We start from the raw sequence: 25,492 nt of genomic DNA on the forward strand, positions 1-25,492 counted from the left end.
TACTTGGTATGTCTTGACTTGAGCGAAGACCTCCCCGGCAACGACGCCAGAAATCCTTCTTGCTACGTCTTGAGGTTGTGTTGGTTTTCCTTGAAGAGGAAAGGGTGCTGCAGCAATAGTAGCGTAAGTATTTCCCTTAGTTTTTGAGAACCAAGGTATCAATCCAGTAGGAGGCTCCTCAAAAGTCCCACGCACCTACACAAACAAACAAAGAACTCGCAACCAACACAATAAAGGGGTTGTTAATCCCTTCATGGCCACTTGCGATAATGAGATCTGATAGAGATAATATGATAAGATAAATATATTTTTGGTATTTTATAATATATATGCAAAAAGTAAAGATGCAAATAAAAGTAGATTGAAAGCTTATTTAAAACAAAACAGAAGCTAACCAACTCGCTCCCAGGAAGCTCCCTTGATTTGCATCTTCGTTGGCCGTTGGATCTTGGTCCAAACTCGCTTTGGACGTTGGATTGGGACTCAGGTCTATGTTATTACTTTTGACCGCACAGTTGTTTTTCTGCGTCCATGACTGGTGGGCTCGTCCGAGCTTTCTATTGGCTGGGTGAACTCCTAGCGGGTGCAAACGAGCGTATCCTCGCGCGCCGCGCGTCTTCCTCTGCCCCAAACCCTACACCCCACCCCACCCCAATCCCTCCAGCCGCCGCTGCCCCACCCATGTTTCTCCTCCACCCCCTCCTCCCTCCTCACCTCCCGGACCAGCCACCGTCGCGCCGCTGGGGTTCGTCCACCGCGGGTTTCCACGGGGAAGGAGAAGCGACGGGGGTAGGCCCCAAGCGGCGCACACTTCATGGGGAGGCAAGGAACTAGGAGGTGATGGGGTCGGATCTTGTGGTGCTAGGTCGGAGCTCGATCCCTCGCCTCCCGAACCAGCCGTCGCCGCGCTGCTGGGCTTGGGTTTCCATGGGGAATCACTACACAGCAGCACGCCTCCCTCCTTCATCATCGTCATCAGAGCCGCCGCACCTCTCCTTCCTCCTCACTCGCACCCCTGCTGCGGCGCGCATCCCCCCCCTTTCGATCTAATTTCATTCTTGTTTCACATTTGGTTTGGTTGGCAAGAGACGTTGCCGTGCCGACTGCAGTAGCCAGGGTTGGCGTTGGTGATGTCTGTAGGTATTTTCGTCCTCGCCAGTCACACATTTACTAGGTTTGGTCAATGTCTCTGGAGCTAATGTATTATCCTCTGATTTCTCCTATATTTCCCTTCCTGATTTTGTTTGATGATTTGCCAGGTTATGGGACTGGATCTCCCTTTTCTAAGATTCTTAGCTGATAAGTATATTGTGCAGAAAAGTCTCTACAGAATGATGTTGTGCACATCCAAATCCAAGCAATGTAAGTGACCTAGCATTTCACTGGTGGTATGGTACATCTCATACAATTTCTGAATTCCAATACCGTTCATGTGTAGTTGGATACTCCATGGGGCAAAGTTGAAGCTTTGTACATCACTTCTCTCCATGTTTATTAATGTTTCTTCATGTTTGGCAGTGATATGGGTTTCCATGTACTTTATATATGCATTCCTTGTGTTCCATCTATGTATATATGTTTCTGCCCATAAATGTATTTATGAGCTGACTCCATTTTTTACTGCTTTTCTGTGGCAATTTGAAAAGGACCCTTAAATGGTGCTCAGCCACCATCCGATTTCGAGGGAGAATAGGAGACCCCGACGAAAATGAGCGTCCTAGCAGCGAACCCAAGGATGCCGGTGCTCCTGTTCTTCTATTGGGTGAGCTTCTTCACTCTTCTTGTCAAGGAGATGTTCATGTCTAGCAAGGTTCCTACAAAGAGGATTCTTTTTGTTTCTTCAGTTGACCAGATGCTCGGATCTAGCTAGGCTTTCATATAGAAAATTTGTCCTCTTTTTAAGTTTGTTGGGTACCTCAGCTTAGTTTTTGCAAAGTGGATTTTTGTTTGTTACTGCTCAGGAGATGCTCTCGGATCTAGCTATATTCCTAGAAGATTTTTTGTTGGCTTTCTTGGTTTGTTTGGTACCTAGATCTTTCCTCGTCGAGAAGGGGATAGATTTGTCGTGGAGCTCCTTTTCTCTTTATAGAGGAGTCTTTTGTTCCTTTTCTTGATTTGGTGCCTGGCGTGGGTAACGGGGACAGGCGACCACGGGCGGATTTTGGGGAGGCGCCAAGGTGAGCTTCCCCACCGCTCTTCATCTCTCTCTACACACGTCTATGCAAGATTTTTGTAGCGCAAATGCCCCCGTACCATGTAAGCCTTCCCTTTCCCTTTTCATCATCATGGAAAGACATGGATTGTAAGAGGTGCCATTCATCAGTAGATATTCAACCATTGCCATTCCCTTCTCAACATCACAAGAGGATACCTCTGTAGCTAATGCACACCATTAGTTTGATATATACTGTATTAGTGAAATTACTTATACAGACCATTGACTGGTGTGTAGGGAGCCCTTCTAATTGGTGATCTATGTGTGTTTTCTTTTCTTTTTTGCTGTAGCAGCCTAGCAGGCATGGTTTAACCATAGGCTTCCAGTTACTCTATGTTTTGGGTGTCAAATAAATAGGCCGTTTTAGGCTATGCCTTACATTCTTTTCATACTCTGCAAATTAATATCATCCATTTTAAACCACAGGCTACTCCCCCAATGGTGAAAATCCCCTACAGAATGGTGCTGGATGTCCTTTTAGAATCTTTGGGCCTGCCAGTGGCTGAGTATCGAACCAAAGCATGCGACCTCTTTGAAGTGCAGCACCATCCTACCCCCTTTGGCCCTTCCCGTCCAGTTTTGCCTCACCATGTAAGCATCCATCTGCTCCTCCTCTAGCTCTCGTCCTCCTGCTTCTTCTCCTGGGTGGACATGGACACTGAACCATGCTGGAATGAGCTCGGAATTGTCCCTTCCATTCTCCCCATTTAGCTCATTTTTTCCCGTGCAGAGGAGGAAGACGGGAGCTGCCTACCTGCCTGCTACCCCAAAAGGATGCGCCACCCAGTCAGCCGAGTGATGGTAGATCCAAGTGGAAATGGCTCTGGTGAGCTTATGTGTAAAAAAATCTCACAATGTTTATGAATTTCAGAATTAGCAGCATTTGTTGTTGTGCATTACCGGAGTTGCTAACAAACAGTCTCTTTTGTTATTGATTGATTTGCAGGCTCACTGGTTTTGGTTCAGTTTGAAGGGCTCTCGGGGCAAAAGATAATTGAGTTGTTGAATCTAAATATTAGTCAGTACAAACTTCTATCTGTAAAGTTTAGATACAATTATGTGTCTTGAATTATTTTTATTTCCTGTTTCTTATGCTAGGCCTAAGATAGGTGTATTTGCTGTTTAGGTTGGTTCTAAACTACATGTTTCCTAATTTTATAGTTTTTTAGCTTTCAGAAAAACTATAAAATTAGGAAACATGTAGTTCAGAATAAAGAATGAAAGGCTAAATTCTTATTTCAGGATTACACTCATGACTTTCAGACTGCTGAACATATTTGATACATCTTCCACCTCTCCGCTACTACCACCAAGCATGGAAAGACTGCGGTTGCAGTAGCGACAATGACTCGTTTCACTCTTTGTCTCATGATGATTGGTTGGCTGCAGGGGCACCGCGAGGAGTGGAGGATCGAGGTCGTGGGTTGCCAGCTTCAAATTTTGGTTGAGCACTTCCTCAATAATCTTGTTGAGGTGTCTGTTTCCCCTCTTTGTGTCATGAATGATTGTGTTGGCTGTAGGGTCTCCGCAAGGAGTTGAAGGCTGAGGTCATGGTTGCCAGCTTCAATTTTTTGCTGAGCAATTCCTCAAGAGTCTTGCCAAGGTGCTCTCCTCTCACTTTTTCTCTTACTTCCTCCCCTCCCATCGCTAATGTTTAAACTTACTAATATATTAGTTTTTAAACATTACGTGTGCAGATCTGAGGATGAAGGGAAGAAGAAGAATTTAACTAAAGAGTTCAAGAAGATGAAGGTGAATTTTCTTCCCTTTGTTCTTCTATTCTGATGTTAAGATTTGTGATGGCTAGATGAGATTTGTGGTGAAAATTTCCCATTCTTTTATTTACCTACAGATCTTGAATGCACGATTGATGATTTTGCTGGATAGGTTACAAATCTAAATAATAAACATTTTTAAGTGATGTGGTTGGTACACATGCGAAGCTAAGAAAATATATAGTTTACTCACAGTGTTGTTTGATCCATTGTTGTGTGACACGCTCGCTGATGGTCTGGCAATGCTGCATATACATCTGAATGCCAATGATAGTATGGTTTAGATAGACAAGTTAATAATTTCTTTTTCTTCATCAAGTTTATGCTTCCATTGATCTACATTTAATTTAATTCACAAACCAGACACCCTTTGGAGTAGCCAATGTGTATCTCTGAATCTTGGCACTTGGGTGTTATATGTATTTCATTGGTTCATCGCTCACTGTAGCAATGCACGGGCCAAAGACAATCGGCAATAAAAACAATCTGCTTGCAAGTTCTATATTACCAGCGGAGGCTTTGCCAAGAGGAAGGGTAATTCGTGCAGGGAATAAACCTTACATGGTAATCAAGGGGAACATGCTTTATAAGTTGAGCTTTTTGTAAGCTAAGCTATGTTTTTCAACCCGTTGTTCTTTAGATATCTTCCTTTTACATTTTTTATATGCGATGGTTAGTTGATCAGGCTGAGTGCTTCTTTGCAGTGCTTGCTTTATTGGAACATGTTCATTTGGCTAATAAAACAGTACACATCTCTCTTGAATTATGTGCATCTCCTTTTTAGTTATTTGATTTTTTAGTGACTCGCTAATTGGAAAATCAGGATGCTAAAACTTGGCATAATGAATTCTTGAATTACGTACTTCTTATTGTGCATGTCAAACTGAGGACTAAATATATTTTTAGTTGAGCTATTGTTTTGAGTATTTCCCTGCAACAACTTAAATTACTTTTTGCAAATAAAATGAGCTAGCATATGCTATACTTGCAATGGTAAATTAATTATGCAGTTATGAGGATTGAGGAAATTAATGGTCAGTCAATCATTGAGGGTTTGAAAGAGCCATCAAGGCAACGATCTCATTTCATCTCATGCACTGATTTTGTTATCTTCTTTATATGGCATTTTATTAATTATTTATATATATTTGCCGTATTGCTGTTTCTAAAAATTGCTGTATCCTTTGTCCCCATTTCCGTATCGCCGTATCTGTGTTGCCGGTGCACCATAGCAATTAATTATTGAAGAAAAATGCCCCTTTTCTTGTCCCATTGCTCGATAAGCATGATCGCATTTCCACCGATTGATTATAAATATGGCCTTTCTTTTGATTATTTGGTGGTACTTCTGATTGGCACTATGAGGTGCTTCTTCGTCGTGTAGATTCATCCTTTACTTAAATATTGATGATGATATGGTTGTAAATTAGTCTGGTATATGCCAATAGTTGTCTCTCCCAGAAGAATTTTTGTGAGAATAGCGTACCTAAAGAGTTGGTTGTTTGTCTGGATTGAACACCCAGCTATAAGAATGGGTTGACAACACCGATTGACTCTATTGGCGCTTCTATGTTGTCTGGCTTCATCATTTACTTATACACTGATGATATTGTTGTCAGCGTGTTGTAAGTACTTTGGGAAACAAGTCTGGTATATTACAATGATGTAGTCCTGCAGATCAGTACAGGTCACTGGCTTTATATTGTGGTCAGTGTGTTGTAAGTACTTTGGGAAACAAGTTCTGGGGTAAATTTATCTGCTTGCTCATGCATTTTAATACTTGATTGATGTCTTGATAATTTGTGAAGTTCTGTGTACCATGTGATAAGCTGCACATCAGGTTGCATGGCAGCTTGTTTGTTTCTTTTAGGATGTGCATGTACCCAGGTGGATCAAATATAGATACCAATCATATATTATTATTTTTACTCATGTGTTTTTCTTGTGCCTCCCAAACATTTCGAGGGATTATATATATCATTCAGATGTATTCAGGCTGGGTTTCTATGATCCAAAAAAATCATCTGCCATGGCTTTCTTTTTACATACAAAACTAAGTGTGGAGCAGTGTATAACTATATATGTTCATTGTTTTCTTATCACATCGCATTTGTCGGAGGTGTTGTACTGATTTGAAGGAAATGCTTTTATATTTCCAAGTTGATCAACTACACAACTTCTGATCCTAAAGCCTTTCTTTAAAAGGGGCTGGTCAATGCAGCTCCATGTTGTGCTATCTTGCTATTGGGCTCTTTTTTCGTTACTTAAAATGGTCAGATATCTCTGATGTTAAATTCGTGGTTGATTGCTTATATCCAAAAGAACTATGTTAGTACACTGAAGCCAATTTCTACATTGTTAGTGAAGTTGGCTAAATAGTTTTTGCGCCACTAAGATATATATGTGCACTGCATTCTAACCATGTAAATTGTTGTGCTATTAGTTTAATCCGGAATATAATTATGTTAGTAACTCCGCAATATAATTATGTTATATTCTGCTTTTGTCAGTTTGCTGGTCCATACTAATTTCCTCGAGCTTATTTTCACATCTCGTCATATTTACACCTCTCCGCCGACTGCCACCTATCATGGAGGGAGATGGCTTGGCCAGGCCGTCAACACTCATCGGCAACTTCGGGCAGGCACTGCCCCGTTCTTCCTCCCCTTACTCTGATGCCTTCATGGCCAAAATCATTAGTAGAAGCAAGAAGGTTAAGCACCGATTATGGTTAAAGCTTTGTCTCTTTTGTGTACTATGCATGATTGATCTGATTTTGCTGGTTAGCTTACAAATTCAAGTAATACGACTATTGCAATGCATATTACTACGTGTGTATTTATTTCCATTGATATTTTCTCCTCCTTAGGCTCCAAATCGTTTGTGGGTCATAAATTATTGTGCATTATTGATGATTAATGTGCAATTTAAGTGACAACAGGGCTGGGTTTTATAAGTGCAATGGCTTGAAATGTGACCTTCCAGTCAAGAAATTTCCACAGTGAGAAGCTTATGTGAAGAATGATGTAATTAAGTTAGCAATTTACAGTTCTCTTTCATAATTGTAACTGAATTGTCAATGGCCAGTTTTCTTGAATAACGAGTTACTCCCTCAATTTTACAATAGAGATAATTTGTCAAAATTGTGTTTTTGTAATGTTTGTGGTCTTCTCTTTTCTTTTTCTTGATTTGTATTGTATATGCTACTCGCATATTTGAACATGCATAGGGCCTCTCAGTCTTTAACCCTGACTATAAAAATCCATTGATGGAAGTTGGGGAGGGCCGAGATGAACATCCGGCTCCCGGGGTCTAAGCCATCGAGATGGTAGAGACGATGTTTCCATGTCACCTACTCCAGCAGCTGGACAACGTATATAAAAACCATGGATCCTTGCTCCCCAGGCCGCAAAATGATCACAGTGATGTCTACGACCTCCTCCTAGATGTATTAATCTCAATCTCATGTTTGGTTTTCTTCCATTTTCTCTTATAATGATGCAATTTCTTTTACTAAGATAACGCCATGTTTGTTGTTAATGCCTTATTTGATGTAAGACCTCTTTTCTACTTTGAATAAATTTACTGCATATATTTCTTATTTAGTTTAGTTCATCATTCAGAGACAGTGGAATATTTTTGTCCTTCATAGGTTAAATGAGCACTGCGTAGTCCTTCAGAGGTTAAATGAGCATTGCGTAAAAGTATGTCTAAGTTCTCTTTTTTAAGTGCTTCAAGTAAATGAAATTGTTTATTTCAAATTTAATACCTTTTAATAATAATCATAATGAGAGAGGGGTATGCTTCTCTCTCTCTCCGGGCAAATGTTACTTTAGAAAACATGTACTAAGAAATAAAAAACTCTGGAAATGTGTTTGAATCGCACAAAAAGAGTTTGTAGTTCTTATTCATACTTGAAACACGTGAGGTTCTGCAAATTAAACCATATTTTTTTCAAGGCGCATATGGATTTAGAAGACCACAACTAAACCGACTATATATACATGGCCTGTCCTTAGTAAAGGAAACTATTTTCATCGCGAACATGGCTTTAGTTGAAGGTTCTTGCAGCATGAAACTATTTTCATCGACAACATGTCTTCAGTAGGTCTCTGCGTCATTTGGCGCAACGGGTCAACTAGTATGATTAAAGATAGAGCCGGGGACCATAGGTTTCACTAGTGGCTTCTCTCAAGATAGCATAAGTATTACGGTGGGTGAAAAAATTACTGTCGAGCAATTGATAGAAAAGCGAATAATTATGAGATTATCTAGGCATGATCATGTATATAGGCATCACGTCTGCGACAAGTAGACCGACTCCTGCCTGCATCTACTACTATTACTCCACACATCGACCGACTCCTGCCTGCATCTAGAGTATTAAGTTCATAAAGAACAGAGTAACGCATTAAGCAAGATGACATGATGTAGATGGATAAACTCATGCAATATGATATAAACCCCATCTTTTTATCCTCGATGGCAACAATACAATACGTACCTTGCTGCCCCTGCTGTCACTGGGAAAAGACACCGCAAGATTGAACCCAAAGCTAAGCACTTCTCCCATGGCAAGAAAGATCAATCTAGTAGGCCAAACCAAACTAATAATTCGAAGAGACTTTCAAAGATAACTCAATCATACATAAAAGAATTCAGAGGAGATTCGAATATTTCTCATAGATAAACTTGATCATAAACCCACAATTCATCGGATCTCGACAAACACACCGCAAGAAGAGTTTACATCAAATAGATCTCCACAAGAGGGGGGGGAGAACATTGTATTGAGATCCAAAAAGAGAGAAGAAGCCATCTAGCTAATAACTATGGACCCGAAGGTCTGTGGTAAACTACTCACAACTCATCGAAGGGGCTATGGTGTTGATGTAGAAGCCCTCCATGGTCGATTCCCCCTCTGGCGGAGCGCCGACGAAGGCTCCAAGATGGGATCTCACGGATACAGAAGGTTACGGTGGTGGAAATTGTGTTTCGTTGGCTCCCTGAATTTTTTCGGGGTACGTAGGCTTATATAGGAGGAAGAAGTACGTCGGTGGCCGCCCGAGGGGCCCACGAGATAGGGGGCGCGCCCAGAGGGGGTGGGCGCGCCTTCCTGTCTCGTGGCCGCCTTGGCTGCTTCTTGACTTGGACTCCAAGTCCTCTGGATCACGTTCGTTCCAAAAATCTCGCTCCCAAAGGTTTCATTCCGTTTGGACTTCGTTTGATATTCCTTTTCTTCGAAATACTGAAATAGGCAAAAAAAATAGCAATACGGGCTGGGCCTCCGATTAGTAGGTTAGTCCCAAAAATGATATAAGTGTGTAAAATAAAGCCCATAAACATCCAAAAGGGGTAATATAATAGCATGGAACAATAAAAAATTATAGATACATTGGAGACGTATCAATGACACACCATAAAAGTAAATAGATAGTCCCTTCGCAGAGGGAAGAAGTGATTTGCAGCGGTGCCAGAGCTCAAGTTTTTAAAACAGAGGTAAATGAAATTTTGAGAAATGCACCCTTCTTGTTTACTTCGTGACCATTAGTTATTGGTATGTTCCATGCTAAACACATTAGTGGTGGTTCCCAAGTGATAAAAGTAAAGGTTTACTCCCCCCACCAACAATCACACTCCACAGCTTGTCCGAAACAATGGGTGCCGTCCATACCAACAATAGTCCGAGGGAGTTTTGTTTAATTATTTGCAATTTGAATTCGGGACTGGGAGTCCCTATTATCGCCCCTCTCTTGCAAGGACGAGTGAATAAACACTCATCATGAGCATAACCCGCTTAGCATGGAAGATACTGACTACCTCCTATCGCTCTATGAACAATCCAGGCACACAAAAAGGGTATTTATTTGAAGTTTTTAGAGGTGGCACATGCAAATTTACTTAGGACGACAGGGTAATACCGCATATAGGTAGGTATGGTGGACTCATCTGGAGTAACTTGGGTTTCATGGTTTTGATGCACAAGCAGAATTCCCACTTAGTAAAGCCGAAGGCTAGCAATTAGGTTGAGAAACGGCCAGCTAGAGAGCGAAAATGGTCATGAACATGCATTATGCATAAGTAACATTTGATACTAGCATGAGTAGGATATGAACACCATGAACATACATATCATAGAGGCTATGTTGGTTTTGATTCAACTACATGCATGAACATGCGCCAAGTCAAGCTACTCGAACGTTCAGAGGAGGATACCATATCATCATACTACATCACAATCATTTTAATGCAATGTTGACATCCAAGATAAATCATTATCCACTCCTAGCTACTTATGCATGGCATGAGAAACTATAATCTCTAATTGTCATTGCAAACATGTTTGATTATAATAGACTGAATCATGGATACTAAGTTAAACATATTTACAAAAACAGAACAAGTCGAGTTCATAACCGTTTCTCTCTGCCATAGCCAATTCATCAAATATCGTCATTATTGCCTGTCACTTGCACAACCGAACGACATGAAAATAATAATAGTGCAAGAGTGCCGTGGACTAAGCTGGAATCTGCAAACATTTTATTCAAAAGGAGAAGACAAGGTAACATGGGCTCTTTATTAGATCAACAATAATGCATATGAGAGCCACTCAACATTTTCATCGTGGTCTTCTCCTCGGTATGACTCAACAGAAAGAAAAAGAAAATCAGAGAAACACACTGAAATATTTTTGGAGTTTTTGGGTTTTCTTGAACAAGCAAATAAAAGGGAAAAACAAAAACGGGAAAAACTATTTACATGGGAAAGCTCCCAACAAGCAAAAGAAGAACAAGGAAATATTTTTGGGCTTTCTTTCTAGTACTACAACTAACTACGCCAGGAAGAAAAATCAAAAATAACCAGGAAATATTTTTGGGTTTTCTCAAAGTTTTTCAAATACACAAGAAGAATGCGAGAAAATAAATCTAGCATCTATTATACAATGAAAAAGTGTGGACACCAACAACTGGAATGAAATGTGTGAGCATGAAAGTAACGTCGGTGGAAATGCGTACTCCCCCAAGCTTAGGCTTTTGGCCTAACTTGGTAATCACCACTTGAAGAAGCCATGAGGTCCTACGTTGAAGTGCTGGGGAGCAGGCACCTGAGGATCCCACTTCTGAGGCTCCTCCAGCGCCACAACCAGGTTTTTCCGATAGGCAACTGTCGGCGTTCTGGGAACGGGGGTCCCCAGACTTGCTTGCCTGCGGCGTGGCTCAGGTGGTCACCCAGTACGGCCCGTCTTCATCAGCACAAGACTCAAGACCCTCGCAAGGGGCCAAGCCTCACGGGGTGAACGACGCAAGGCTTCCTTAGGGACGGCCTCGCCAGGCAGGCTCGCGAGGAGGCGGAGAGATCAAGGCAGGGTACCTCATGAGGTGCTCGTGATGCAAGCCATGACGATCGAGGCCAGGCAGGCGCCAGGCGGGCGCCGGCCTGCGCAGTGTCCTTGTTTCCTCTTTGGTGCAAAGGGGGAAAGCACAGACATGGAGTACCGAGGCATCAGGCAAAGGTTGCCATTTCGGTGCAACGAGACCAAGACCAGCGGAGCGCCAGGATGGAGGTCACCGTGGATCCCAAGGCGGCATCATCGCCAGTGCTTTTGGCAGCCGAAGACCAACTTTAGTCAGGATAACTTGTACTGGATGTTCCCCTTCGAAATGGCCGTTGTTGGCGCCCTTCCCGCTCAATATTTGGGGAGAGGCCCAAGGCCTCTATAAATAGGAAGTCTAGAGAGAGAGAGAGGCGATCAAACTCACCCGAGCAGTTCATCGCATCAGCCCAAGAACACCTCTCGCGAGGCTGTTCTCCCTTTGTACTGTTCATCATCAGCCCCTGAGGCAATCCACCACACCACACACTGGAGTAGGGTATTACAACACAACGGTGGCCCGGACCAATTAAATCTCGTGTCCCTTATGTTGCTCATTGTTTCCAGCTTAGATCTCACGAGGCGATCGGACGTAGATCGGTAGGGGAGAGATCTCCGTGCGCATCCCAGAGTTCGAACCTTAAGGGTCTGCCGGAACCCAACATCCGACATTTGGCACGCCAAGTAGGGGGTGCGCCGGAGCTCTCCCTTCCGTCGACCCGTTCCCCCATCAACACCACGCTCTGCCCACATGGCGGCCAACGCACCGCCCGCCCCAGCTGTTGACACCGACGCGGAGACCGGGGGGCTCCGAGCCCTGGCCCCCGCCTTGCGGCGGGTGCAGTGACCGCACAAGTTCAAGCCGGACATGCCACCGCGCTACGACGGTGCGGCCGACCCGCAGGCCTTCCTGTTGGCATACGAAGAAGCCGTCCTCAAGGCCGGAGGCGACGACAAGGTCATGGCGAACTGGCTGCCCATGGCCCTCACCGGCGTCCCGCACATGTGGCTGCTCCACCTGTCAGCGGCTTCTATGGCCTCCTGGGAGGAGTTGCGCAACCTCTTCCTCGCCCATCATGCTGCGCCGGCACCTCAAGTCGTCGCGGCCATCCTGGGCGGATCGCATGCGCCACCTTCGAGCCGCCACATCAAGCCGTTCGTCCGCCAGATTGGCGCCGCCCTCAAGAGCCGAGAAACTCCCCCGGGCTGGGTGGCACCCAGGGCCGATTTGACCTTCAACTCAGATGATCACCCCTCCAACACCGCCTGTGCGGGCGCGCTCCCGATGCTATGCACCCCCACCATTTGCCAAGTGGCCGTCACCAGGACCCTCATCGACAGTGGTGCCGGCCTCAACGTGCTCTCGGTGGAGGCCTTCAGCCTCCTTCACGTGCCGCTAGAGCGGCTTCAACCTAGCAGGCCCTTCTTGGGCGTCGGAGACGGTTCCACCGGCTCCCTGGGGCAGATCCGCCTCCCGGTGACCTTCGGCACCCACACAACTTCCGCACGGAGCTGATCGACTTCGACATCGCCCCCATCGGCCTCCCGTACAATGCCATCCTCGGCTACCCAGCCTTGGCCCAGTTCATGGCAGCGACTCACCTGTCATACAACCTCATGAAGATGCCCGGGAGCAGCGGAATCCTTACCGTGTCCGGAGACACAAGGGATGCGCTGCAGGCGCTCAAGCTTGCCTTCAAGGTAGCCGCGGCGGTGCAGCCCGCCAGCGCAGATGTCCTCGAGCCCAAGGGGGCTGCACCGGCTAAGAAGAAGCAGCTATTCAGCCAAGACAAGGCGGAGACTAAGCAGGTACCGGTCGACGAGGATGGATACACTGGCGCCACCTTCACCATAGGCGCCAACCTTGAGCCTGAGCAGGAGGAGGCCCTGGTCAGGTTCCTACGCGCAAACAAGAAGGTGTTTGCATGGGAGCCTAATCAGCTGGTAGGGGTCCCAAGAGATGTAATTGAACATCATCTCAATGTGTGCCCCAACGTGCGCCCCGTGAGGCAGAAGGCAAGGCGGCAGTCCACTGAAAAGCAGGCCTTCATCGTCCAAGAAACCCGCAAGTTAGAGGCAGCAGGAGTCATTTGCGAGGTCCGCTACCTTGATTGGCTGGCCAACCCTGTTGTCGTGCCAAAAAAGGGAGGAAAGGAATGCATGTGTGTTGAATTCACCATCCTCAACAAGGCCTGCCCACAGGATCCATTCCCGCTCCCTCGCATCGACCAGATTGTCGACTCTACCGCTGAGTGTGACCTATTGTGCTTCCTGGATGCCTTCTCGTGCTATCACCAGATCAAGATGGCGGTAGAAGACGTGGAGAAAACGGCCTTCCTAACCCCGTGTGGAGTATACTGCTATACCTGCATGCCATTTGGGTTGCGCAACGCAGGCGCGACCTTTCAGCGGCTGATGCACATCGCCTTGGGCCGGCAGCTCGGGAGGAACGCTGAAGCTTACGTCGATGACATTGTGGTGAAGTCTCGGGAGGCAAAAATCCTGATACAGGACCTGGAAGAAACCTTCACAAGCCTCAATGAAGTGGACCTGCGGCTCAACCTGGAGAAGTGCTTGTTCGGAGTCCCCTCGGGCAAGCTCCTGGGCTTCCTCGTGTCCCACAAGGGCATCGAGGCTAACCCAAAGAAGGTCAAGGCGGTCAAAGACATGAGCCCGCCGAAGACTATCAGAGAAATGTAGAAGCTCACCAGGCGAGTAACCGCATTAGGGCGTTTCATCTCCAAGCTGGGGGAGCGAGCACTGCCCTTCTTCAAGCTGATGAAGAAGAAAGGCCCCTTCGAATGGACTAAAGAGGCCGACAAGGCATTCCAAGATCTCAAGAGGTACCTTACCAGCCCTCGGGTGATGGTAGCTCCGCGCCCTCGGGAGCCCTTGGCGCTCTACCTTGCGGCCACCCCCTATTCCGCCAGTGCAACCTTGGTGGCGGTTAGAGAGGAGCGCAGGGCCAAGGCCGCAGCCGCCGTCCCAGCCGGGGTAGAGCAAAGCCCGGAAGGCCTCGCGAAGACCACAACCGCAGTAGAAAAGGATCAGCCTCAGCAGGGGAGCACACCCAGAGCAGAGGAGGCCTCTCCAGGCGACCAAGCGTTGGGGCCTCCATCGCCTCAGGAGGTGCCTCAACCTCCGGAGGACGCAAGCTGCGCCAGTACCCTCAACCTCGTCGAGCACCCTGTCTACTTCGTTAGCACGGTGCTATGGGACGCGAGGGCGCGGTATCCCATGCCCCAAAAACTCCTCCTCGCACTGTTGGTGGCCTCGCGCAAGCTGCGGCACTACTTTCAAGGCCATTCCATCAAGGTCGTCTCATCATACCCCTTGGAAAGGGTACTCAAGAGCCCCAACTCAGCTGGGAGAGTTGCTCAATGGAACATCGAACTGCAAGCGTTTCAGCTGGAATTCAGCACGACCAGGGTTATCAAGGGAGCCGCACTTGCAGATTTCATGGCGGAATGGGCAGAGGCACAGGGGCTCAAAGCGGGCGAGGACCGGTCGCTTTCCCCAGGAAGTGAAGCCCCGGACGGCCGGGTCATGTACTTCGACGGAGCATTCTCGCGACAGGGCGCGGTGGCTAGCGCAGTGCTCATATCCCCCACTCAGGACAAGCTCTACTATGCTGTGCAACTTTGCTGTCAGCATGGAGAGAAGGTCTCCAACAACATAGCAGAATACGAGGGCCTGATAGCGGGCTTGAAAGCTGCAGTCACCTTGGGGGTAAAGCGCCTCATCATCAAGGGCGATTCACAACTCCTCGTCAACTTCTCCAACAAGGTATACGAGCCTAAGGACGAGCACATGGAAGCGTATCTCGCGGAAGTCCGCGGGATGGAGAAACAGTTTTGGGGGCTGGAGTTGCAACATGTGCCTTGCGACACCAATCAAAAGGCTGATGACATCGCAAAGAGGGCGTCCAGGCGGCTTCCTCAGGAGCCCGGCGTCTTCGAGGAGCGACTCTTCAAACCCTCGGCATCGCCATCACTATCAAGCACAACACAGCCTAGGGAGGAGCTCCCTCAACCGCCTACCTCGGGAGCCCCGGCCTGCGGCCCAACCTCAGGGGCACGCTTGCTCCTGGCGCTGGAGCCTCAAGAGGGGTGTTGGACCGCGGAGTTCAAGGATTACTTGATGCAAGGGACCCTGCCGGACAAGGAGGAGGACGCGGAGCTCGTGGCGCGGCAGGCCACGGCCTACTACATCCAAGACGGAGAGCTCTACCGAAAGCGGCCAAATGACGTTACTCTACGTTGTATCTCCAGGGAGCAGGGAAATGAGCTGCTGGCAGACATTCACGATGGAGACTACGGGCACCACTCGTCTTCGCGCACACTCGTCGGCAAGGCATTTCGCAGCGGTTTCTATTGGCCAACAACACTCAACTACGCAATCGAGCTGGTGAAGGATTGTGAAGCCCGTCAGTTCCATGCCAAGCAGATTCACCAGCCAACTCAGGGCCTTCAGACCATTCCCCTCTCGTGGCCGTTCGCTGTTTGGGGATTGGACATCCTTGGCCCATTTCCTCGGGCGCCAGGGGGCTATCGCTACCTTTATGTTGCCATTGACAAATTCACTAAGTGGGCCGAAGTGGAAGCTGTCCGTGCCTTCCTGGCTGGCTCAGCAGTCAAGTTCATCAGGGGCCTTGTGAGCCGGTTTGGGGTACCCAATCGCATCATCTCTGACAACGGTTCACAGTTCACCAGCAATCTCTTCAAAACATATTGTGCTAACCTTGGAACGCAGATATGCTACGCTTCGGTGGCGCACCCTCAGAGCAACAGCCAGGCTGAGCGCTCCATAGCGGAGGTCCCGAAGGGCCTCAAAACCTGAACCTTCAAGAAGAAGCTGGAGGCCTGCGGCAGGGGCTGGCACAATGAGCTCCAGTCCGTGCTATGGTCCATCCGTACTACCGCTACCAAGTCGACCGGCGAAACCCCGTTCTTCCTCGTCTACGGTGCTGAGGCGTTCCTTCCTCACGAGGTCAGGCATCGCTCCGCGCGGGTCCTGACTTTCGACGAAGCACAGCAGGACGCCATGCGGGCGGTGGACCTCGTGCTTGGGGAGGAACGTCGTCGGGAGGCTGCGCTTCGGGCTACGAGATACCAACAAGCACTGCAGCGATACCACTGCCGCAGCATCCACCCCAGGACCCTTGAGGTAGGTGACCTCGTGCTCAGACGGGTGCTCTCCAGGGAGGGGCTGCACAAGCTCTCGCCTATGTGGGAGGGCCCGTTCAAGGTTGTTCATGTCTCTAGGCCCGGTGCTGCATGCTTGGAGACTCAGGAGGGGGTGCCCATCCCGAACGCGTGGAACATCCAGCTTCTCCGGAAGTTCCACCCTTGAAGAAAGGCCCAGAGCCTGTAAAGAAGGCCCGGCGCCTGTGAAGCTAGACGAACCAATAAAGGCCCGGTGCCTGTGAAGCTCATTTCCCCGAGAAAGGCCCGGAGCCTGTGAAGAAGGCCAATGCCTGTGAAGCTCACCGCCCGTGACACTCTCACGTAATAATGAGTTGGGGCTGTACACGCCCCGGAGTCTCCGGAGAGCCGCCCACGGGCCTCGGGGGCTCCCGCCCACGCCTAGTGGCAGCACTTAGCTCCGCGCTGGTGAGAAGACGTCGAAGACTAGATTAGCGCCGGACGCGGCTTTTTCATTTGCTTTCTGCAGTTGGCTTGTTCGTTCCTGTTTGAAGTTTCATTGGAGTTGTTGCCGTCCTTAGCTTGTGACTCTTTGTCTTTTTCGCTCGCTTCCCTCGTTTTCTCTCGCGCAAGTCTCGCGAGGGGGCTACGCGGGCACCCTCGCGAGTGTTTTCTGCCCCGGTCGTTTGAAGCTTTCCTATCCAAGTCCACTATGGGAGCACCCCTCCCAGTCCGTGCCCCATGGGCATCGCAACGTGAACACATGACCTGGGTCGGTCGCCTCCACAACCGAGACCGGAAACTACCCCTCCTGACTAATCCTTGCAGGACATGAAGCATGCGGCGCGGCCTCAGCCTCGGGAAGCGAAGACCGCGATGAGTTCCCCCGAGCTAAGTAATTCCTGCACGCGGGCATGCGGCACCAAAAACACAGCACAGAAATAGCGGAAACAGCATGATAATTAACAGCAACAGTTCAACATGCCCCCACGGGGCCCTACACTACTTTCTCTTTGCGCAGGGAAGGGAGAAAAACAAAATAGGCACGACTTGCTCGGCACCAACTCGCGGCGAGGGCTCGTACTACCTCCGGAGCTCAGTTAGCCTCCTCCTCGCGCTTCACCGAGGCACGACGGCGGACTGACCCGCTACCTCCCTCCAGGTGGGCGCGATGGTGCGGAGGCCGATCGCGGCCACCGCTATAGGAGCTGCTGTCCGAAGGGGAGCCGCCGAAGCTTGACGAGCCCCGAGCACCGCCGACCACGCGCATGCCGTCATCTTCATCCCGATCATCGCTGGGGCTGGGTACATGGCCGCGGTCATCGTCTTCGGGGCAGCACCCAGCACGGCGACCGTCCTCTATGAACACCCTCACGTAGAGGGTGGCATCGCCGTCGAACTTGAAGTGCAGGGTGCACCCCTGGCTCATGCCACGCGCACGGGCAAACGTTTGCCAGCCGCAGGTCAGGGCCGCATTCCCAGCGACGGAGACCTCCAATGAAGCCCAGGAGGCCCTGCTGCAGCAACCGTCCGCCTGAAGCTAGAGGCCGGCCGGAGCGCCGGTCGGAAGTTCGCACTACAAAGAAGCGGGGAAACTGGAGCCAGGTGCTGGTCGGATCTGCCGACCACACGACGAACTCCGGCAGCACCTGCGCCGAGTGGAAGCACGGTCTAGGGGGCCGCGCAGTCACGGCGCGCCTCCCATCGACAACTTGGCGCCCATCGCCGCGCAGGGGATCGCCCCCACGACCGCGGGAAGCCACTACGGGAGCCACAGGATGCTTGCAAGGACGGCCTCGAATGCGCTTGGCCGGGGGAGAGTCAGGCCCTTCCCGACGAGCCTTTCCCTTCTCTGCGGCTGAGAACCTCTTCGGTGGCGCCATGGGGGATGAAGAGTAGCTGGGATGGAGAGAAAGAAGGAAGCAAGGAGGGAGATGCACAGCGGAGGCCTACGCACTCCTGCATTTATAACCGGAAGGAAGCCAACTGTCGGCCCCCACGTTCACAGGTAATCATGACCCGTTTCTGCATGCAGGGACTTGTCAAGTCGAGCGGTCGCCGAGGCAGCGTGGGGAAGCGGAGATGCCCACATCCAATCAACCGCCATGCGGCGCCCAAGGCCGCAGGCTAATGGGCCCGCGGCGCTCCACACTTGCCCCTACGCTTCTCCACTAAGCCAAGTCCGAGCGCGCCTTGGGCCCGGGGCTACTGTCGGCATTCTAGGAACAGGGGTCCCAGACTTGCCTGCCTGTGGCCTGCGGCGTGGCTCGGGTGGTGGCGCAGTACGACCCATCTTCATCAGCACAAGACTCAAGACCCTCGCGAGGGGCCAAGCCTCGCGGGGTGAACGACGCAAGGCTTCCTCAGGGACGGCCTCGCCAGGCAGGCTCGCAAGGAGGCGGAGAGATCAAGGCAGGGTACCTCACGATGTGCTCGTGACGCAAGCCATGACGATCGAGGCCAGGCGGGCGCCGGCCTGCGCAGTGTCCTTGTTTCCTCTTTGATGCAAAGGGGGCAAGCACAGACGTGGAGTACCGAGGCATCAGGCAAAGGTTGCCATTTCAGTGCAACGAGACCAAGACCAGCGGAGCGGTAGGATGGAGGTCACCGTGGAGCCCAAGGCGGCGTCATCGCCAGTGCTTTTGGCAGCCGAAGACCAACTTTAGTTAGGATAACTTGTACTGGATGTTCCCCTTCGAAATGGCCGTTCTTGGCGCCCTTCCCGCTCAGTATTTAGGGAGAGTCCTGATAAGCACATTTCTTATATACTATTTGGGCACACAAATTCACCTTTTATTGAGATATATCCATCCATTCTTGCTATGACTTGTTGAATATTCGAATGATAACCATAAAAGAGAATGTTGACTAGTGAATTGTTTATTTTGCAGAAAAGTGCGCAAAGGCACTATAATCGTCAAGACTTCTACTATGTGGCTAACGAGAAGAGAGAAGGGCATGAAAGAAATACGTCAAGGCTTGAGCGTGAAGGAAAGAAGTAATGTAGGGGAGCAAACTAAAAGAAAAGGAGGATCTTCTTGGGAAGAAAGAAGAAAGGAGGAGGGCCAAAGTAAAAAAAGACAGAACAGAGGAGGGGATCAAAAATCCCTAGCGCAGCCGATCCCCATCAGGCCTGGCATCTCACCTCTCTCCCTCACCCCTCCTTCTCCACCACCGGCCGTCGCCGCGGCCAGGCCGGCGTGGCGGTGCGCCTGCTGCTCCTCCACTCAGCCACGAGCACCATCCGCCGCACCATCCATCCATCCCAGCCGCGCCGTGCCATCCATCCACCACTCCACCAGCGTCACTAGCTCCACTTCACCACCGCGCCTCACCAGCGCCCACCTCGCGCGCCCCTCCTGCCGCTTCCTCTCTGAACCCGCTGTTGCTGCTGCATCTTCCTTCTTCCTCTCGACCTCCTGTTGCTCTTCTCCAAGCACCGCTGCTGCTCCTTCCTTGCAACCCCCCTGCTGTTGTTCATCCTCTCCACCTCCTTGCGCCTCCCTGCCGGTACCCTTCTCTGCTCAAAACTGCTGCTGCTTGTGCACTCCAGCTTCTCCTTCTTCTCCTGCCTACTGCTGGTTCTTCTTCCCCACATCACTTTTGCTGCTCCTCTTCTCTGCCTCGCTACTGTTCTTCTTACCTGAACCTCAAAATTGCTGCTGTTCTCTTCTAAACAACAAAACTGCTGCTACTACTACCTCAACCTCCTATTGCTTTCTTTCTTTCTCACTCTCTTTTAAATTTCTGTAAGATTGAGACGCATGTGATTTGTATTATTCAGATTTGATAAGTGTTAGTAATCTACTGTTGTTCAGTTCAGACTTCCTGTGTGTGTTAATTAGTTAAAATTGTCACTTGTGTACTGCTTGTTGCAGATTCTTGCTCATTTTTGTTGTCTATGTGTTAGCTCATGCATCTGAGAATTATAAAGACATATGTGTGTGTGGTTGATGTGAAACAATTATATATATGTCTCATGTTTGTTAGTTAGTGGTTTGTATAAATTCAGATTACTACTTGTGATTTAATTTTGTATTGAAATTGTTCTCTGTGGTAGTCAGTTGTGTGATCATTCAATTTTCAGTCTATGTATTAGCTCTGTACCTGTAATATATGTTGTGACATGAAGCATTTTCATCCTTGTCCATTATCTTGTTTCTTCACTCTGTCATACGCTTGTTAGATAAATATATGTGTTCATGTCCTGTTGTTCCCTTTTGTGTTAGCATTTTAGTTTCTCAAGTAACATGAAAACACCAAAAAAGACAATATAGACAATCTGAACCTCCCCTTTGCTTATTTTACATTTTCTTTGGCGACGATCTTCGGGAACTACCTTGTTAGTTTAGGTTTATTTTCTTGCATTTATAATCTGAGTTCTGTCACCTAGCTTTAGCCGAGCATTGTTGCTGTCGCCTAGTCCCTGTGGAGAACACGACACTCACAGTTCGGGTGAAATATCCCGCAGTACTTTCAATCGATCATTTTGGCGCCGTTGCCGGGGACTAGCGTCGTGTGACCGTGTTAGGCTATAGACGAGGTTTTGCTTCTGTTTCTATCTGGTGCCATATATTTGTGATATATCTCTTACCCCTAACCACTGTTCTAGTTATCTTCTCTTTCTTTTCTTGTTCATTTTGTAGGTTGAATTGTCTTCTCGGATATGGCTTACTATTCAAATCATCATGCTTATGCGAGCAACACTACAAACAACACGGAAAGTATTCAAGAACTGATAAGTAAGATTTCCCATCAATTAGATGATTTAGCTCAGCAGCGAGGAGTAGTTTTTGAGGATAGGCCTAGTTCTTATTATCCTTATTCCGGAGGCAATCCTTATGTTGCTCCTACATGCCATATTTGTGGATATCAGGGCCATTCGCCCGCTGAATGTCAGCGTGGTTACTCTCACACTCCAGATTGTTTTGGCATGAGCTTCGCTCAAGAGCATAGCTCATACCAAAACAATTACTCACATGGGTGTCCTGAAAACCCGAATATGTCATATAGGAGCAACAACCCCGAGATCTCACCGCTTGCTTCTAGTAATCATATGCAGGGATTTAGGTATGAAGAGGAGAGCCACAGCTATGCTCCACAACAGTCTTATTCAGCTCCTATTCATATACCTCAGCACGAGGAGATGTTGCCAATGGAGTTAAATGGTCCTCCATTTGGTCAACCAACACCTTCAACACAAGTGCCTACTCAAGATGAGTTTGATGACATAGACAAGTTCACACTTTTGAGTCTTGAGTTCAGTTGGAGTGCCGAGGATGATCCTATTAGGAAGGTTATACTAGATGAAATGAAGAAGATCAAGAGTGGGAATGAGCTAGTGGAAGAAGTAAAGAAGATTGAGAAGAACATCAACGCTGGCAGCTCTATTTCTTCACAGCTAGAGCTGAGTGTTGCTGAGATTCCCCTTGATACATGTGAGGTTCCAACACCTTCACATTTCGTTGAGCAAGTTAGCAAGTGCCTTGAGCAAGAGATACCTCAGATTGAAGAAGATGAACTAGAAGACAAGGACCAAGATGGTCAAGAGCTGCAATTCCCAAGTGATCAAGTTGAAGACTCATCATCTACTACTGAAGAACTACAAGAAGCTGCTGTAGATAAAGATGAAGATCATGAGATTCATTTGCCTATTGTCATACCAGAGCGTGATGTGTCAGGTTTACTCAATCCTCTTGATGACATGATGCCTTGTGATTTCTTTGCTACTACCTTGCTTTACATGATACTATCACTTAAGATTGATTTGAAAACTCATTTGCTTGGATATGATGATATATACCCTGTTAGTGGTATTACTCTCATTTGTGATGATCATAGTTACTTTCCTCGTGCTAATCCTATGCTTAATGAAACATATCACTCCCATGCTAGTCTTGCACTTAATGATAAATGTCATCCTCGTGTGAGTATTGACCATGCTGATTTCTGCCATCCTAAACATGTGCTTTATAGTTATGCTTATATAATTGGATATTCCATTGATGACTTGGAGGGCATCGACCGTATCACTTGTAGTTGTTTGTGTGAGTCCTATTTCAGGCTTTTGCTACTGCACTGTTTACTACATGCTGACCAGGTTTAAGGTGACATTCCTTGGGATCCTGGTGGAGTCACAGCATGGCGATGAGGGGAGCACAAACAGGGAACACAAACAGAGAAGAGTGGAGAGAAGAAAGTAGGAGAGAAGAGTATACAAATACCAGGTGATTCTGTTCCACTTGAAGCAACCTTTAGAAAATTTAGTACGAGAACTGGCATTTTATTGCATTGAAACGCTTTTTGCATTGTGACACCTTACTCTTCACTGCAAAGTAGGATTCACTCCAAGAAGATTGTTGATTCTCTTAATACTAAAACTATGCAGCAGTATTCTTCTTATGGTAATTTGTGATAATGAATACTTTATACCTCCATGTAAATGTTCAATGGGAATGCCTTGAGTCTAAGTGAAACCTACTAATGAATTGATGTGCTGTGTCTGACTGTCCCACGTTAAGCTAAGTAACTGGTGGCACTTAAGTAGTAGCTATGATCTCTGGATCTGTAGTATGTGAAAAACAGTGCCATTAGTTATGGATTCCTCTTTCAATTATTCCTGTTTTACTTAAGCTAAGTAATTTTCAAATAACTAAATAAAATAATTATAATAATTTAAGTCCGATCGACCTATAGTAGCATGTCATGTTCCCTGGATCGGTGGCTTGTGAAATCTGGTAGATTGGACTGTAAAAAAAAATTATATAAAAATGCTATAATTTGTCGAACCAGGTGTATACCATGTTCTCGGGATCGGTGGTATGTTCCTTTGGGGAGACAACAAAAAAATATACTAATAATTTGGTCGAGCCAGGTGTATACCATGTTCTCGGGATCGGTGGTATGTTCCTTTGGTGAGACTGATATAATATCATCACTTGTGCTTTAAATTCAATAAGTAACTTGTTTTTCTAATTGATTTTGGGGTCCCAGCTTATCTCAGGGCTGAAGACAGAGCCAACTCTTGATTATTAGTATTCACTTTGACTCAAGGCCATTGACTTGGAACATTTACAGTGTGTTATAAAATATTTCTTATCACAATTTAGCTTCAGTAGAGTACATTTGCTTAGTTCCAGTATTGTCGGAATTACTATCTATCGGAAAGTGCATATTTACTAGGCAGTGTGAGTTGTGTCACCATCAAATTTTTTTTCCTTTGCTCGAGGACAAGCAAAGATTTAAGTGTGGGGGAACTTGATAAGCACATTTCTTATATACTATTTGGGCACACAAATTCACCTTTTATTGAGATATATCCGTCCATTCTTGCTATGACTTGTTGAATATTTGAATGATAACCATAAAAGAGAATGTTGACTAGTGAATTGTTTATTTTGCAGAAAAGTGCGCAAAGGCACTATAATCGTCAAGACTTCTACTATGTGGCTAACGAGAAGAGAGAAGGGCATGAAAGAAATACGTCAAGGCTTGAGCGTGAAGGAAAGAAGTAATGTAGGGGAGCAAACTAAAAGAAGAGGAGGATCTTCTTGGGAAGAAAGAAGAACGGAGGAGGGCCAAAGTAAAAAAGGACAAAACAGAGGAGGGGATCAAAAATCCCTAGCGCAGCCGATCCCCATCAGGCCTGGCATCTCACCTCTCTCCCTCACCCCTCCTTCTCCACCATCGGCCGTCGCCGCGGCCAGGCCGGCGTGGCGGTGCGCCTGCTGCTCCTCCACTCAGCCACGAGCACCATCCGCCGCACCATCCATCCATCCCAGCCGCGCCGCGCCATCCATCCACCACTCCACCAGCGTCACCAGCTCCACTTCACCACCGCGCCTCCACCAGCGCCCACCTCGCGCGCCCCTCCTGCCGCTTCCTCTCTGAACCTGCTGTTGCTGCTGCATCTTCCTTCTTCCTCTTGACCTCCTGTTGCTCTTCTCCAAGCACCGCTGCTGCTCCTTCCTTGCAACCCCCCTGCTGTTGTTCATCCTCTCCACCTCCTTGCGCCTCCCTGCCGGTACCCTTCTCTGCTCAAAACTGCTGCTGCTTGTGCGCTCCAGCTGCTCCTTCTTCCCCTACCTACTGCTGGTTCTTCTTCCCCACATCACTTTTGCTGCTCCTCTTCTCTGCCTCGCTACTGTTCTTCTTACCTGAACCTCAAAATTGTTGCTGTTCTCTTCTAAACAACAAAACTGCTGCTACTACTACCTCAACCTCCTGTTGCTTTCTTTCTTTCTCACTCTCTTTGAAATTTCTGTAAGATTGAGACGCATATGATTTGTATTATTCAGATTTGATAAGTGTTAGTAATCTACTGTTGTTCAGTTCAGACTTCCTGTGTGTGTTAATTAGTTAAAATTGTCACTTGTGTACTGCTTGTTGCAGATTCTTGATCATTTTTGTTATCTATGTGTTAGCTCATGCATCTGAGAATTATAAAGACATATGTGTGTGTGGTTGATGTGAAACAATTATATATATGTCTCCTGTTTGTTAGTTAGTGGTTTGTATAAATTCGGATTACTACTTGTGATTTAATTTTGTATTGAAATTGTTCTCTGTGGTAGTCAGTTGTGTGATCATTCAATTTTCAGTCTATGTATTAGCTCTGTACCTGTAATATATGTTGTGACATGAAGCATTTTCATCCTTGTCCATTATCTTGTTTCTTCACTCTGTCATACGCTTGTTAGATAAATATATGTGTTCATGTCCTGTTGTTCCCTTTTGTGTTAGCATTTTAGTTTCTCAAGTAATAGGAAAACACCAAAAAAGACAATACAGACAATCTGAACTTCCCCTTTTCTTATTTTACATTTTCTTTGGCGACGATCTTCGGGAACTACCTTGTTTAGTTTAGGTTTATTTTCTTGCATTTATAATCTGAGTTCTGTCACCTAGCTTTAGCCGAGCATTGTTGCTGTCGCCTAGTCCCTGTGGAGAACACGACACTCGTAGTTCGGGTGAAATATCCCGT

The 25,492-nt window shown here is 47.4% G+C and overlaps 1 protein-coding gene and 1 long non-coding RNA gene across 7 annotated transcripts; both read left to right on the plus strand.

Annotated features, from left to right (window-relative positions):
* Nucleotides 1-643: 643 nt before the first annotated feature.
* Nucleotides 644-7,242, plus strand: LOC119296318. Of its 6 annotated transcripts, none has more exons than XR_005145099.1 (8): nucleotides 644-1,174; nucleotides 1,260-1,362; nucleotides 1,647-1,762; nucleotides 2,642-2,806; nucleotides 2,946-3,041; nucleotides 3,162-3,818; nucleotides 3,913-3,967; nucleotides 4,439-7,242. It is a non-coding gene; the product is annotated as an uncharacterized LOC119296318 (long non-coding RNA). The 6 variants fall into 6 exon arrangements; XR_005145102.1 differs by having other exon boundaries at nucleotides 3,162-3,658; nucleotides 3,736-3,818; nucleotides 3,913-7,242; XR_005145103.1 differs by having other exon boundaries at nucleotides 3,162-3,631; nucleotides 3,736-3,818; nucleotides 3,913-7,242.
* A 12,019-nt stretch (nucleotides 7,243-19,261) lies between these two features.
* On the plus strand, nucleotides 19,262-24,911 carry LOC119296320. Its single transcript, XM_037574719.1, has 2 exons — nucleotides 19,262-22,736; nucleotides 23,913-24,911. Exon 1 carries the CDS (start codon nucleotides 21,176-21,178, stop codon nucleotides 22,613-22,615), a length of 1,440 nt encoding a protein of 479 aa, XP_037430616.1. The 5' UTR covers nucleotides 19,262-21,175; the 3' UTR covers nucleotides 22,616-22,736; nucleotides 23,913-24,911.
* The last annotated feature ends 581 nt before the right edge of the window (nucleotides 24,912-25,492 follow it).

Source organism: Triticum dicoccoides, chromosome 4B (assembly GCF_002162155.2).
Source record: "Triticum dicoccoides isolate Atlit2015 ecotype Zavitan chromosome 4B, WEW_v2.0, whole genome shotgun sequence".
Classification (NCBI taxonomy): Eukaryota; Viridiplantae; Streptophyta; class Magnoliopsida; order Poales; family Poaceae; genus Triticum; species Triticum dicoccoides.

Bases quoted from the DNA above. Each gene is read 5' to 3' on its own strand.
- LOC119296320 (XM_037574719.1), top strand. From the start codon at position 21,176: ATGGCTTACTATTCAAATCATCATGCTTATGCGAGCAACACTACAAAC.